The sequence below is a fragment of the Brachyistius frenatus genome, unplaced genomic scaffold (assembly GCF_029030835.1).
Source record: "Brachyistius frenatus isolate BFR_SWC_R1_liver_20210118 unplaced genomic scaffold, ASM2903083v1 Contig_217, whole genome shotgun sequence".
Classification (NCBI taxonomy): Eukaryota; Metazoa; Chordata; class Actinopteri; family Embiotocidae; genus Brachyistius; species Brachyistius frenatus.
In genome coordinates this window covers 390,540-406,649 of record NW_027210816.1, presented here as the reverse complement: position 1 = coordinate 406,649, position 16,110 = coordinate 390,540, and the positions used below count along the sequence as shown (strand labels likewise).

The 16,110-nt window shown below is 41.2% G+C and overlaps 1 protein-coding gene across 4 annotated transcripts in view; it reads right to left on the bottom strand.

The window, feature by feature from the left end:
* slc4a11 (solute carrier family 4 member 11) overlaps positions 1–16,110 on the bottom strand; it is a 96,472-nt gene that overhangs the window by 36,630 nt on the left and 43,732 nt on the right. For all 4 annotated transcript variants that reach the window (XM_069719567.1, XM_069719569.1, XM_069719568.1 and 1 more), the window contains 2 exons: positions 8,337–8,380; positions 4,079–4,307 (listed from right to left, as the gene is read on the bottom strand). In XM_069719567.1, the coding sequence (XP_069575668.1) occupies positions 4,079–4,307; positions 8,337–8,380 (273 nt within the window). The remainder of the gene's footprint in view (positions 1–4,078; positions 4,308–8,336; positions 8,381–16,110) is intronic.

Below are 16,110 nucleotides of genomic sequence, written 5' to 3'. Positions count from 1 at the left end.
GGAGTGGGGCGGGAGGGGGGGGGGAGATTTGGTTGGCACCGTTTCCTTGCAGTGAGGAGCTGCACTGTTTGGAGTTTGCATGCGAGCTCCGTCTTTCTCCCACAGTCCAACAGACATGCATGTTAGGTTAATTGGTGACTCCAAATTGAGCGTAGGTGTGAGTGTGAGCGTGAACGGATGTCTGTCTCTCTGTGTTAGCTCTGTGATGGACTGGAGTCTAAACACAGTCAGCTGGGATGGGATCCAGTAAAGTAAGGGTAAGGTGGATATAGCTAATGGTATGGTATCTTTATGGCATGACGCCTGCACAAAATATGTTCTTCACAAATAAAGAAATACAGATAAGTAATAATCCTCCTGGTTTCACAAAAGGCAATGTATTTGTAAATTCATTGAATAGGGTTGTATGAGATTTCAAGGGCATTAAAAGGTCACCAAACTCAGTAAAAAAGTGCGATTATAAGATTCCAGTTGTGCACAAGCAAAGTGCATCAGAGTAATGTGCATCGAGCAGGCAGAAGCAATCATTTCTGTAAGTATTCCAAGTTGCAAGACAACCTGCTAACGAAGCTAACAAACCACTAATTTTGCTATAAAACAAACAAACATCTAACAACACTAACAATCAGCGAATATCCAGCGAACAAAAAGCTAATTTTGCACACACAAAAAATACAAAAAACAGTTTAACAAATAGGTAACAAAAAGCAAATTTTGCGAAAAAAAACAACAACAACAAAACAAACAACAACAGCTAAACTCAACTTGACAAAGAGAAAATAATGCTAACAAACAGCTTATTTGGCTCAAAACCAGCTAAACCCAAGTTAACAAACATATAACGCTCACAAAAACTCAGTTAGCTACCGATATTGACTTAACCTTAAAATACTTCATTACTACAGTTATTGCTTCTTCCTGCTCCGTGAACATCGCTTTGCTCTGTTTGTGTGCAACAGGAGCAGTCTCAGATCTTTGTGATCACACCTCATTTTACCTGCTGCGAGGAGAAAAAAAAAATGATGTGCACAAAATATGTTCTTCACAAACAGAGAAACACAGATCAGTAATAACCCTCGTGGTTTCACAGATGGTCAATGTATTAGTGAATTCATTAAACACATTGTATGAGATTTCAAGGGCATCGGGGTCATTTCATTTACGGTAAATGCAGTTTCTATTTCCTTTTCCTGAAGAGTTTTAAGAAAGAAGCCCCAATCCTCACTTATCGAATCATGAATATGTCACTGTTTTGCGGCTTGATTTGAGCTGGCAAAAACATTAAAAAAAATAAAACAAACAACAACAACACGGGAGGATTATGCAAATGGTGGCGAAGGGAGAAGAGCCAGCAAGATCGATCAAAGGTGACAGCAATTTAGGGAGAAATTATGGTTCAGTCATCACAAACAGGGCACACAATCAGCAGCGCACAGAGCCGCAGCTTCGAACAGCACCACGGAGGAAAATACAATTAAATACATCACTACTCATAACATTGAGTCATTCTGTGGCATCACTGCCGCGAGTCCTGTCGTCATCTTCGGCGTCCGATAATCATTTATTGATTCCAACATGGAGTGTGCTAAAAAGGTGTTGTGTTACTTTCAATAAGAGATTCGTTTTTGTTGTATGTAGTAATAGAGGAAGTAAATGTTATTATCCATGCATTGCATCATCAGCAATGCTATTCCTCTGCACAATGCATGTGCTGTTCTCCAACGCTGACTCCCAAGACAAAAGTGAACCAAAAAAACAAGAAAAAAAAAACAAGCACGAGTTGGCCTCCAAAAATCGACTCTTGGAGCAAGACTAATTATCTCTGAGCTTTCATCTTTTTCATTTCTGTAATTCTCTGTTCTTTCGCTGCCTGTTATAATCTCGCCCTGTTCTCTTTATCTCACAGCTGTACAGTATTACACTCCAAATGAGCTGGTCCGCTCGCCAGCTGTAATACCCCACTGTGGCAGAGGGAGCGGAGATATGGCAGAAATTAATACCTGAAGAGATGTGTCCTGTTGATAACATACTTATGTGCAATATGAATGTATTCCCCCTGGAAAAGCCTTTGTTCCTCCCTCAGCGCTGACACGAGTGTTTCACGTGTGAATCGTACCAGCGATGTGGGAATTTAAACTGCGAGTGAGGCGATTGGATTACAAAACAAGACACTGAAGAGAAGGATTTCAACACGAGACACGCACCATTTGAAGCACCGCATATTCTTATTCAATATTTAATGAGACCAAATCACATTAGTGAGTAACAGGTATCCACAGAGTGTACGTGGAAAACACTTTTTTGTGGTGCATATTTGCAGCTAATTCCCTCATTATTTTTATTGTAAATATGATTCAAACAGCCGCGCTGCTGCTCATTTGCATGTTTCAAACCTGCAAACCTTTGTCATCTTTATTTGTTGCCTAATTGTAGAGTTGTTACATTATCCTCAGTACAGTGAATTATCCTGCAGTTCTTGTTTATTATCCGGTTCCGTCTGCAGCAACTAATGCATTTCACTAAAGTGATAACTCAAGTTTCAGCTTTCAAACACTACCTTCAGTTACACAAAATAATAATAAAAAAAAAAATATCATGATTACATCTTGGTTATGTTTAGTTATGGAAAAAAACTTGTATGTCTACTTACTTCTGCTTTCAGCAAAGTATCCGCTAATAATTAACACATCTTAATTTGTGATATTTAACACAGTATTTTGTGCTTTTATCTAATTATAAATGTTGCTAATAGTTTTGTGGAGCTTGAACAGCTTTAGATATTAAAGTATCACTTGTATAAATAAATATATAAATATAGTTTTATCATTTATTTACTTATATTTTTTTACATGTTAAGTAATTTCTAAACGAACAGAACCCACTCAGTGCTAATTGATTTTCAGATCATACAGCCCCGACCTGCCCAGGAAAACCTTTTTGTTAAGATGGCAGCCACAAAGAAAAAAAAAAAAGAAGAAAAATAGCCTCTTTGTGGGATATTCTAGGAGAGAAACAGTCAAGTAGAGGCAGCCACCGCAGCTCGAGAGTCTCAGAGAGCCATTTGAAAAGCTGAGTGATCAATGACACAAGTCAATTATCACCTCGCGGATCTGTCAGAGGTGGCTGTGCGGTGCGAGCGTCACACACCGCCCACCTCCGAACAACTGCGGACACCAGCACAGCCAGACGGGAAAACACTGGACACGGAGTCCATGACAGGCAGCGCTCGCACTACCATAACCTCCACACGCTCCTATAGCATGTTTGTTCCGGTGTCTTTCCCTTTAAAGCTTGGCTGCATTCAAGTGCTGAAAAAAGTAAAAGATTCCCCCAATTCCTTGTGACAGTAACGAGAAGAAAAGCAAAGTTTCATTCGCCAAACAATTACTTTTTGTGAATTTGTGCAGTGCAGCTTGCGGTGGAAAAAAAAACGAGGCTCCGACAATGGCTCCACGCCGTTATGTAAGAGGGTGGATTTTTCTTGCTCTAATGGGCTGAGGAGATTCGCCTTAACCACGAGGCTTTGCTACTCAGCCAAAAGGACCTGTGCTGAGGGGACTGAGCTAATGTGACAGGGATCTGTAAACCGACAAATGGCACCAACCCCCGGAGAAGCTGCAATACATTTCAGAAATGACTCCGTGCATTAGCACACGTCACATTTTAAGGAAATCTTGCACACGTCACATTTTAAGGAAATCTTACACACTTTTACTAAAAGCTGATCGATACTTTTCAGGCCAAAATGGAAAGATTTATGTTGCGATCCAGTTATTTCAGCCTCAGTCTAAATATGACAAACTTTGCTTTGGGTATTAAAAGCTTCTTGAAGCATTCCCAAGTCTATCTGACAATTTGTGCTCCGGAGCCTGCGGTGCAGCTCCGTTTCAGCTCGGAGTCGACATGTCAGATGTTTTTAGGTCAGGTGTCAGACGTTAGGGGGAGTCTCGCTCTTGTGGGTTAGGGTGGGCAGCCACAGATGCCACAAACTCTCCGTCTTATTGTATACTCGCGTGTGCTTCCACGTATTTTTCTCCACGTACACATACATGCATGCAGACGGGGTTCCTCCGCTTACCGTTGACCTCCTGGGCTCCTGCGTCAGTGAAAAGCAAGCTCATCACCTCCTCGAAGTTGCAGCTGGGCTCGGAGGAGTTGCTGTCCTGGCCCACGTGGTGCAGCATTCGCTTGAGGACGTCGTCCAGGGAGGCGGCCGTCTCGTCCAGCAGGATGGTGGCCCTCGCCAGGAAGCCGTCCAGGTCCCGGTGTGCACGCACCTCCTCCTCAAAGTCCATCAGCTTCACATACTGCGGAAAAGGTGGAATAGTTTGTGAGATTCTTGTGTCAATCAGAGTAATTTTCAAAACTCTCAAAATGCAGCTTCTGTGGTTTCTGCAGAGTTGGACTGACGGGAAAATACTAGTTGTAGTTTTGGCTGTCTGCATTTGGAAATTCGAGACTACTATGAATTTGCCTGATGGTATTTGCAGCTAAGTTTGTTTTTTTTAGGTCAATCAATGAGATTTTATCTTTGCAAAGACAGTCAGACATTATGTGTCAAACTTCATTTTTACCTCAAAATGGCCGACCCTGATTGATCTGAGAATTTGGTCACATTTTTTTGCCATTTCAGATTGAGGTGCGTCAGACTTCTGTCAGGTCAGACGTGTTGGCTGGCTGTCAAACCACTCAGAGTTGGGGTGGTATTTCTCCACCCCCCCCCCCGAGCTCATATTATAGTTTTACAGATAACAGCGAGCGTGCACTTCACTCTTCCGAGGTTTATCACGGACAGAGAGAAGAAACACAGCTCGATTAAGAGCCCGGACGCCCACCGGTCTTCAGTTTCATTGATCCTGCGATTGACAGAAATTGTGAAGATGAGTGGATTTCCTGCTGTTCTTTTAAAAATAAAACAAGTGCCGAGCAGAAAGTCCACGTCTCGAGTCTTCGGAGATATTTCTGTATAAGAGCTTTATAAATAAGAATTTGATTTTGTTTTGTTTAGGCAAACCGGTCACGGATTTGGAAGGGGGAGAGGGGGGGCATTTAAAAGGTTAGGAATAAATCAAAGTAATTTGGTGCCGTTTTGAATGCATTTCTTATTTTTTTTGTGTGTGGTCTTGTCGTCCATATGTTCTGGATGCAGCACTGCAGGATATCTTAACTCTGAAGGAGATTTATTTTTTTTAATTTTTATTTTTTTATTGTTCATGAGGAAAGGCAGGCATCTGTAACTCTCACACATAACCGATATCAAAATTAAATCTATTTATGGACCGCTGCAAATAGACACATCCAGAACAAAATTCTAGGTGGAGAAGTGTGGATGCTACCGTGTGAAGAAAAGAAAAAAGAAAAAAAACAAAAAACAGAAGGAGAGCGCAAACAAACAGAAGCGCGGTACAGAATGGGGAGATTAGTGAAGAGAAGCAGGAAAGCTGTTGGCAGGAACGAGGCACAGCAAACTGGAATCTGCGACAGGGGAAGACTAACTCCTGACAGCCTCGGTCACCAGTTTAAACAAACGCCCTCTGGGTGCTGCTTTAAACTCCTCCAACTAGGAGGCAGAGAAACAACCATTTATCTCGAGTGTGGAGAGACGGCTTGTTGCACACCCACACATCTGTTATGTTATCCTTAATTATTAAAATACAAGTTGTTTTGCATTTAAAATATACTCCAGACAATAAGCAGCTTTATTAACCCCATTATTACACCATTTCATTACTGCTGCTGAACATGGATATATGTGATAGATCTGGGTGCAGATCAGCAGGGAGAGAAGCAATGCATCAACTTTATTGTGAAATTCAAAGACTTTAATCTAATTTAGAATTTTGATCCACACATTAGTCAATTGGTCTTTATCATGTGAGGATCATTCCAAGATGTCTGCACACATTCATCACTGGCTGCCCTGATTACTGAAATTCTTAATTGTCTGGTCTGAACCACAAACCCATGAATGGGAAATTTGCTGACCAAGGACACATGATACATGTTCTAAAGGTTTCCTATTTGTTTTTGTTTTTTTTAACCCTTTTGAAACCTCGGCTATTTTCAGGCTACTTTCCTTCACTTTTAAGATCACATCTTGGTCATCACTGGGCTAACCATTCATGCTGTATCTTGGGTTTTTTCAGGACAGTGTAGGCTATCCAGATCTTTTATTATATTAGATCATACTTAGAGATTTTTTTAATTAAGCCTTTATATCAAGGGGAAAAGTAAATAACTCTAAAGTAAAGTAAAGTAAATATTGTCACTAGAGATATCTTTTTATAATTGTGTAGAGAGAATTGTCTAGAAACAGGCAATATCTGAACATGTTCGCGGGACACTGTATGACTTAGCAATTTGAAGAAATATGAGCTTAGTGTCTGGTGGAAAATAAATGCCATTAAGCGATGGGATCGAGTTCTGGAATTATTCAATCAAGAGCAGGCAGGTGTGGAGACGGACGTAGAGTTTCATGCAGAGTGTAACAATGATTAAATTTGACACGACATTACAAAATTACATACAAACATTACATACAAATGAAACCAACATTTTTAGTCACTGATTTGCTTAGTAACTTTTTTTTATTTTTATTTTTTTTTAGCACAGGTGCCATTTAAATAAAGGTCGGTTTGATTTCGGCTTTGAGTCCGTCCTCTGCAGCTGAACACGTAACAATCAATGAAATCAGCTGCTATTGTGTTTGTTTGGTCTCCCCGTTCCCACATGAATGAAGACTTCTGGCTCCTACGCAGAGGTTCATTCATAAACAAAGTCCATTAAGATGCCAGAAGACTGATGCAACAATACAGGAATGGTAAACACATAGAACCTCGAGCTACTCATCAAATCTAACGCACCATCAAACAGACGATACCATCGCAGATGTTTTATTTAGATGCACACGGTCTACAGCCGGAGATGTTATTCACATTAAAACGCCCAAACTGCACCGGCAGACAGTAACGATGGCATTATGATTCCGGTATATCTTTTATGGGTAGTGGATATGGATTTTGTTGATCATATGTGGACAATTTTGCCACATTGTCTCTCCCGAAAACACTAAAAACAACTTTTAACATGGAAGAATATGAGCGAGGCCGCAGAAGAGTGGCAGGAGAAGTTGAACAGCAGACGATATTCAGAGTGACGGCGGAGCAGTTCAGTTGTCAAGAATGTCGTACATTGATTTGATTGTTTTTTTACAAACCTCAGTGTACTTCATGGGTCCACAACACAACTGCAGGCTTTTACAATATGTAGGAACATATGAATAGGAAGTTGTGCTACAGCTAAAATCAAATATATCTTGATATCGATCGATTTTTGATTAGTTATTATCAATAATTTGGAAATATTGCTAAATAACAGAACGACGAGTACAGTTTGATAAGTTCCAAAAAAATACATCACTTTGTAGTGCAGCAGGAAAAAAAAAAAAAATCTAAGACTATATCTACTCTCATATCGTGATCTCCAAATGTTATCGTTATATTATTGATATATTGTACAGCCCTAGCTTTGGCTCAGGATGTTTCTCAATATTAAAAGACTCAGAATAAAAATCTTGCAGCAAATCTAGCATGAATTCAGTCAGGAAGTCGACGTCATTTAAAAACATTCCCCTTCCAATTTTTCATCTGCTGCTCAAACTTGTTCATTTCAGCTTCAACTAAAATCTATTTCTCTTGACTTCGCAGACAATCCAGCCTGGTACGACCAGACCGATTGGAGCAGCCTGTAACCAACCGGCATTTACCACCATATGCTTGTGTGCCGAAACTTACCAAGCTGTAAACAATAGAGATTCTTCATCAATGTAAGCCGAGTACGAAGTCATGTCAGACTTTGCAGACTGCAGCTCTGATCCCTCAAACATTACATCAACACGCTATATTTACCACAGCAGTGATTTACCTCATCAACTCCCTCTTCTTTTCTCTCTGTGTAGTCAATATCCTCTAAAGCAGCTGTTGATGCAGTCTGCTGAGGATGATGCTGAGGCTCCCTTTGGATACCTCTTTCCCTCATAAGTAGGCATTAAAGTTCAAATGGAGTCAAGTTTCCATCGTTGTTTGTTTCACTCTTAATGATTAAAAATACTGAGTTCTTTTTATGGTCTCTTCTACCAAATGTTAAATCTTGTTCTCAGATTCCTTTTGCAGAGAAGTTCATCTGAACGGACTTGAGCTGATCTGTATCGATAAACGACTGCACTCATTATCAGAAACGTGTCGAGTTCCTTAAGCGGCTGAAAATGACTTAATCTGTTTAAAAGCTCTCACCAGTGAGAACTCATTTCTTTCTTGTACATGAACGTTGATGCTTACCCTTCTTGATGTGTTCAGTAACACACAACCAGAGTCGTCAGCGTCTGAGGGAAGACAAAACAACAGGTGCAGTGAGACATTTAAAGTGGAAATATTCTGCTCAACACAAGATTTCAAGATGTTTCTATTGTACTGATTCATGTGATTTCAGCAGAAAAACTCAACCCTGCAGGATTTTTATGTGGCCACATTTCTGGAGAGCCAACAGGCGACCGTTGTTAAAAGGGCGACACGTTTTACAACCTGGCGTTTTCAAACGGAGGATATTTTCTGTCGTTCAAAGCACTCCTAGACTTGCAAGACTTGAGGATTATTGTCAATTTTAGAACAGGAATAGGAACTTTGCCTGCACAAAAGGAACTATAGATAGTGATTTAAGTGTGCAGTGATTGGTAGAAAATATGAGCCAATGTAGCACCTGCAACTGTTGTGAAAAGAAACAAAAAAAAAATACCTGTGTAAAAGTTTGTAGCACAGACGAAAGAATCAAAAAAACAATATATTTGTGTAACGTGTTTTTTACAGTATATATACTGCAGCTGTCGTAATTATTACCTCACTCCCAAATAACCAAAATCAGGGAAGCATGTTTTTCGAACCACAAGCTGACACCAGGATGTCAGCCTTGCAGCCGTTTATAAATGTCCTGCTCTGTATATTTCCAAAAATTATTAATGGAATTTTTCAGACATTATATTCCTTTATTAGAAAGTCTGCAGTAAAGAAATGACAGGAAATGAGGGAGAGAGAGACTGAACCATGTGAGTCGATGCTTTAAAGCCACCACGGCTCCACATAACAGCTTTTCAGCAAGATTTGCTGTTGTTGAACAGAATATTACGAGTGAAAATTTTCATGCAAATCCGGTCATTATACGTTTCCGTATTTGCATTTAAGAAGCATTTTTCCAACAAACAGAACATTCATTAATAACGAGGAAAACTCGGAAATAACAAGTATCAACCACTCGAAAGAAAAAAAGAAAAAGTAGCCCGGGATCCTTTTTTTGTAATAGTGGTGAAAATGTCAAGACTCTAAATGCTCTCATTGAACGGGGATTGTAAAATTCTCTGCTGATAAGGTTTTAATACGCACGACCGTGGAGCCGAGGCGAGCGCTCAGATAAAATACAAAGGTTTGGATTTTCCCAGTGTTAGAAAAAAAAAAAAAAAAAAAAAAAAAGGAGGAAAAAACCTTTTATGTTAGGAAACAATACGGGGACAAACCGGTGGAATGAGGTTTTCAACACATTCCAGTCCCTTAACTAGCAGACTGTCAGTACCCTGCTGACTCTCATAAAACAGTCCGCCACCAGCGTTACGTAACACTGTTATCGCCGTTTACTGTGGGGAGGACTTTATTAGGTTACCATGGGCTTTCCTCCTCTGCTCCGCGTGATGCACTGTGTCGGCTCCGTCTGTAAATCAATCACTGATTAACTCCTCCCCTCCAGCAAACGGAAAAAGGTAAGAACCCCCCCCCCCCCTTTAACAAGCCAATAAGCCCCAGGAAAACGCCGGGATATCATAATATCAATAACCCAGCTAGAAGTGAACACGTTTGGAGTCTGCAGAGGAGGGTGAGGGGCTTTGATCGCCACACCAAACACCTTGCCATCATAAAACCCTGCAGAGGAGGAGAGAGGGGGAAAAAAAAAAAAAAACTAGAAAAAAACAACAACCGTGCCTCTCTGTGATGAGACTATGGCAGGGGGGCACGTGTCGTGTGCAGTGGATTTGGTTCATCAAAGCCTCACAATCAAAAAGCACACGGCTGGGCTGATCCGCTCCCAGAGGGGAGAGGGAGCCGCGGCTCTAATTGCTGTCAGGCTGCAGCCGTAAGGAGATATTCATATATTCATATAAGATTACCTTGTCCCAAATGATCACCTCCTCCTAATGGTCTCTGTATGTCTCAATGTACTGTGTGGCTTAAAGTAATCCAGGAGAATTTCAGAGTTTAGGGATTAGCGGGGGAGGAAACGTTAAAATGGGACACAGGCTTGTTTTTTTTTTTTACTTCCTGATTACTTATTTGATCAACGCGCCGCTATAACTGTTAACTATGCTCAGGCAGCTGTAAGTGTTCTCAGAGTGGACGGCTGCATTATTTGAGTATTTTATAAGGGTGTCGACGGAAGACGGCTGAATTACCGGCTGATAGGAGACGTCTCATAGAAGTGTTGTTACGCTGAGCACGGGGTCTGAAGCACTACACGCATTTCAAACGTATTAAATTATAATTAGTGGAAAATGTGGGAAAAAAAAGTTCAGTTTAATTGGAATGAAAATATCAGAGGTTCACTTTATTTTTGCTTTGAAGAGTACCAAAAAAATAAACCGTCACTTTCATCTCCAGCGTGCCTCCTTTCACATTTTAATTTTGTTAAACTATGAACAAGTGAGGATGTACTTATGGGTCACTAATTACATGTAAAATATTAATTTTCTCAGGTTTTACACAAAGTTATGACTATAAAAGAAGAAATTTATCCAAATTCTATGGAAAAATCGACATTCTGCTTTATTTGTAAATGGACATCCTTACTATTTGATACTGATGCATATTTATTTGTGATGGACAACATAGGAACCTTCCTACGTATAATTTATAGGGGAAAAAACCAGTGCCTTGGTCTATAAAGAAATATTTTAGAGTACTAAGTAATGTGGTGGATAGTTTAGTGTAAAACAATACATTAACTTTAGCTGGTATTCAATAGTCTCTTTTGAAAACAAATATAATATTTCAAACAAATCTGATCAATGCATATTTAAGACAGCTTGCAGAATGCTTTCAGTTCAGTTCACCGGCACAGTTACAAGTCCTGGTGTGTGTGTGTGTGTGTGTGTGTGTGTGTGTGTGTGTGTGTGTGTGTGTGTGTGTGTGTGTGTGTGTGTGTGTGTGTGTGTGTGTGTGTGTGTGTGTGTGGTGGGGGGGGGGAGAAGAAAAAAAATCAAACCCCTGACCTTAAAAAACAAATTTTCTTGCAAATTCAGTGTGTTAATACTTAATGAGTCAGCTTCTCGTGCAGGCAGCTTTTTCTCCGGCTATTTATCTCCCCCTGAAAGTATTTTGTATGAAAATCAATTTGACGCCCTCTCCGCCTATTTTCCATCCAAAACAAAACTGTAAATTGCTCCGTGTAGAAGTGTCACAGCAACAAAGGCATTAAATGCAAAAGTAGCCTCCTGATTTCCGTAACCGAGTTAAAAGACCCTCTAATTCATTGAACGCCGATTCCTCATCCTGCTTTTGTTTTCATGGAAATGTGAGGTAAGTTTAGAAAAAAATGACATTCTTCTTTATTCAATCTGTTCTCTAAACTCAGATCATAAATTCCTGAAACAAACTCCACTCAGGGTTATCAAGGTCAAGTCATGACCTTGGTGAAAAACCTAAAATCCTCCCGCTTCCAGCGTGAGAGACATCCGTCCTTCCACACGACTTTTTCCACTTCAGTATTCAGCCAAATTGATTGAACCGAAATGGAACCGAGCCCGGCGCTGGCAGAAATATAATCATGATATCAATTCTATTTATGGAGAGCGTTTGACAGCTTTATGACAAAGTTCTGCAAAGACAGAGAGGAATGAATAAGATCATGTCAAAGTGACGGGATAACAGAAGGAGACAACAAACAAATCTGTGGATAGCGAACGATACTTTTTTGGTCAATTTTTAATCTGCGACATTCACTTGAACACCGGCCACCATCAATCACTGCTTTTGATCACTTTAACGCTAATACTGAGCAGAATGTGTTACCGACTCTTCGGCACACTTGTTTTTCCCAACAACTTGCCAATATGAATATTTTTCGTCAGTGAATATTTTGCATTTCTGCGTCGCTCATTCGTCACGGTAGTGGCTCTTTGAGGCTGTAGCTCAACGCTAAAGTCGGCTAATGTACTCACAACTGCAGGTTTGTTTCACCGTTTTAGTTTAGCATTTTGCTAATTAGCATTAAAACACACATGATGTGTGACGTTAATGGGAAGGCCATTAGTTTGGCAGACAACTAGTCTTGCCGTAAACCAAAGAACTGGACGACCTGATATTTACATGGCGCTACAAACAGTCGGAGAGAATTGGGACATTTGATCTAATTCTCGGAAAATAGTGAAAGACCGAGCAGCTCCTCTTGGTTTTACTCTGTCACTGCTAAAGGTCACAGGTAGGGATCCCGTCAGTCGTAAGGAGAGGAGGAATGATGACGGCAACTAAAAACTTCTGGAATTTAGTCCTTTGTTAGTCATGTTTCGAGACAAACTGAAGTCAAAACCAGAAGCCACCGAAGGTGAACGTAACTCATGTCGATGAACTTGTAGATCTTTATTTCTTGCGTTCATGTCCGACTTGATTAATGACCATCTTGTAGGGTTGGTTGTGTCTCATCTTATTCAAGCAGTCATATTTTTTGCTGTTATTCTGAAAGAGTTTGTGTCGTCCTTTGTGACATGTTTTGCCGCTTTTACTTCTGTGACGTATTCTCAGCATCTGTAATTCATTTAATCCATTTAAATGTTGGAAGCTATTAAAAAAAAAAAATACATGAAGGGTGCTGTAGTGGAGTTAAATATGCAACAGGCGTAACAACCCAAAGGGTCAAGACTGAATAGTGTCCCAGAAAAAAACAGGGCAGGCAAGAGAGCCGAATTATAAAAGCATGACTCTGTTTTCTCATGAAAGAAAGCCACTGTTAAATATAGGGTGAGAAATGAATTAATGATAACAGACAGATGTTTTTGAAATTAGATTAAGGTGGGAGCTGCTGTCTCTCGGTCCGATGTAATCAACGAGCTATTTGCTTTTTCCAAACCACTGCTTATTTAGCCAGACAGGATGTGATTAAAAAGTCCCGTTCGGAGCCTTGCATTGATTTGATACGGTGGACGATGTCCCGCAGTGGTCTGCTGATGCAGAATAACAAAAGTAACATGATAATTTGTGACGTAAATTAAAAGCAGAAACAAGGCACGCAAAAACAACTAATGATAGCGGGATCAAATGCATGTGACAATGAGACTTCGGGGGGAGGCGATGGGAAGGGAGGGGGGCGGGAGGGGGTGGGGGGCAGGACTGAAAACAAAACACACTAATCAACATTCAGCTCTGCTGTCAGTGAATAATGCTCTGGAAATCTGTGAGCAGGCACTGTTGGGCATGACGAACACTCTGCACCTGCAGGTGAGAATTTCGTCTGATGACAGCAGTGAGAATTCACCATTTTACAGCTGCGTGGAGGGAGAGGAGCGCGGTGCGAATCACTGCAGCCGGCCCTCACTGCAACCCGGGCTGATTGAGTTTAAGAGCGGGCGATGAGGCAATTATATACCCCGGGATGAAATCAATTCATCCACCGTCCTCCGAAGACCTCGTTATACTGTAAGTAACATGGTAGCTATCACTTTTGATATTTCATGGGTGCGATGCAGAAGTTTAAAGTTTCTAAATTTGCGCTTAAATCACCAGATTAGACAAAAAGAGACATTCTTATGGTTTCCATTTTTTGGAAACTAAAGTTGAAACTTTATTGTCGCAGACTAGGCGACATGTTATTATTTGTGCCACTGTGACTAAAAGGAACTATTATTGCAGTTACTGGAGATTTCCAAGATGTCAGTGAACGTGTGCGTAAATCTGCGACCTCTGGGAGGGATTTGTTGCGAGACAGCACGGCTGCGATTGAGGCGGGAAATACACTTGCTTCAAACTACGTGTTCATGCGTGCGCGACGGCTGCCTCACGTATCCTGCGTCTGTTTGGAGCGTTGCTTGCGATCGTCCTCAGAAATGACCGCCTACACGAGATGCAATATGCGCATGACTGGTGAGGGGAGGTGCAGGGGGCAGGATGGAGATGCGACAGTGTCAGAGACCTGCAAAACTAAAGGAATGCTTAAAAGTAATTATCCCTCTGGCCTCACCAGACGCCATCAGACTTGTACAACTCATCTGCCTTTGCTCGGCCTGTGGTGACTGAACTCGACTATATCATTTAAAAAAAATAATTTTTATTCTACTTGCCGCCACTCGGCGCTTTGTAGACCAGATCCCCTCCATTGTCGCCGTGTTTATTTGATCACATAACGGTATCCTTGGTTCTCTGGTGCGCCCTCCAGTGGCGTTTTACAGTAACACGAGTTCAGAGACAAGCACGTGAGCGATAACGTTCACGGAGCTAACATCTGTAAACGCCTGATTGATTACACAGACGTGAAGATGACTGAGACATAATGAAAAAAAGAAAGACTTGCAGGGCAAATTTGGATTTCAAAAGAAAGAGGTGGATATGCCCCTCTCAGCGGCACAGATATCAAAGGTCACGGTAGTGCACAGGGAATGTAATCTATTCTGCTCTGACAGGTTACATAATGCCAAATATTCAACGCTTTTATTTTGGACGTGACATCCGCAGCAGCTGTCTAAACCGAAGCGGGGACTCTTCCACCGTTGTTTTATTCCTCTAAACTTGTTCCCGGCCTTTCGAACCACTGCGGCTTCCTTGTCAGATGCCTTAAGTGTTACTATGAATGGAGAATCAGCCCGAGTGACATGGTCACCTGTCACATTCACAGGGAGCAGGCCTTTCTCTCTCTCTCTCTCTCTCTCTCTCTTTTCCTTTCTCGCCCCGTGGTGCACCTGTGACTGTTACCGTGGCAACGGTAACCTGTTGACCCATGGGGTTTCTGGTGGTGGGGTCAAAATCATCTGCACCTGCAGCTGCAGCTGAGGGGCTGTCCGTCAAGTCAACACCTGCCATCGGGCTCTGGACGCACTCAATACTGCAGCAGACCGACACAGGAAATAGGTGCAAGTTGTTGAGGTTTTTTTTGGGTAGGGGATTTTTTTTTTTTTTTCTTCTTGAACGATGCCGAGATCTACCGTGACCGCAGCAGTGCGCTCTCTTTGAAGAACGAGCCTCACGTTATGATATTAAAACATCTCCAAAACGGCTGAAGTTCGAGGAAAAATTCAAACTGCTGGCATCGATCGCGCAGTTGAACAGCAGAGGAGACTGTTGACGGGAAACAAACAGCAAACGTATTGTTTTCACCCGTACAAGCTGCCTGTGACACAAATTCCCACTTAAAATGTGAAAAAGTCGAAGGTTGCGGAGGGCATCTGCACGCACAGCACGGCATTCATGCAGGTTTTGAAAAGTTATCACGAGAGACATGGGCACATTATTATATGTGAAAAGAAAAAGATGTTGGATATGTTGCACGAGAGGTTCTTTAGGCGTCAGGTGCAGTATTTTCAGGATTTAATGATATGAGTCAGAACTTGAGGTCAGCTGTTTTGGTGTCACAGCTGTCAGTCAAATCTCTCAAAACTACAAACTTCTGTGGTCACTGGGAGACAAAATGTAAACAAAATCTAATATATACGACCTTTGAATTTGATTTTTTTTTTATGGCCGACATGATAACACATAGTTGCTCATAAAGACATCCAACAGACCTATAAACAGTCACATACAGTCAGGTTTCTGCCCATTTCTTGATTGTAGGGTTAATTATTCCCTCTGTCGGCCTTTTCGCTGTTCAGTGCAGGACAGGCGACATATAATCAGTTTATCAGAGTTTTTTTTCTTTACTGAAAACAGCTGCTCGTTGCTGCTGGCGGTGATGCTGATGCGAGTCGTGACACGGACACCTAATGTAAAGGAATGAGCCGCAAAACATAAACAGCATTTCTCTGTGAGTTCAGCACATTTTAATGACGGTATTTTTCAAACTCAACCGAGGATATTGCGTTAAATTAATCTT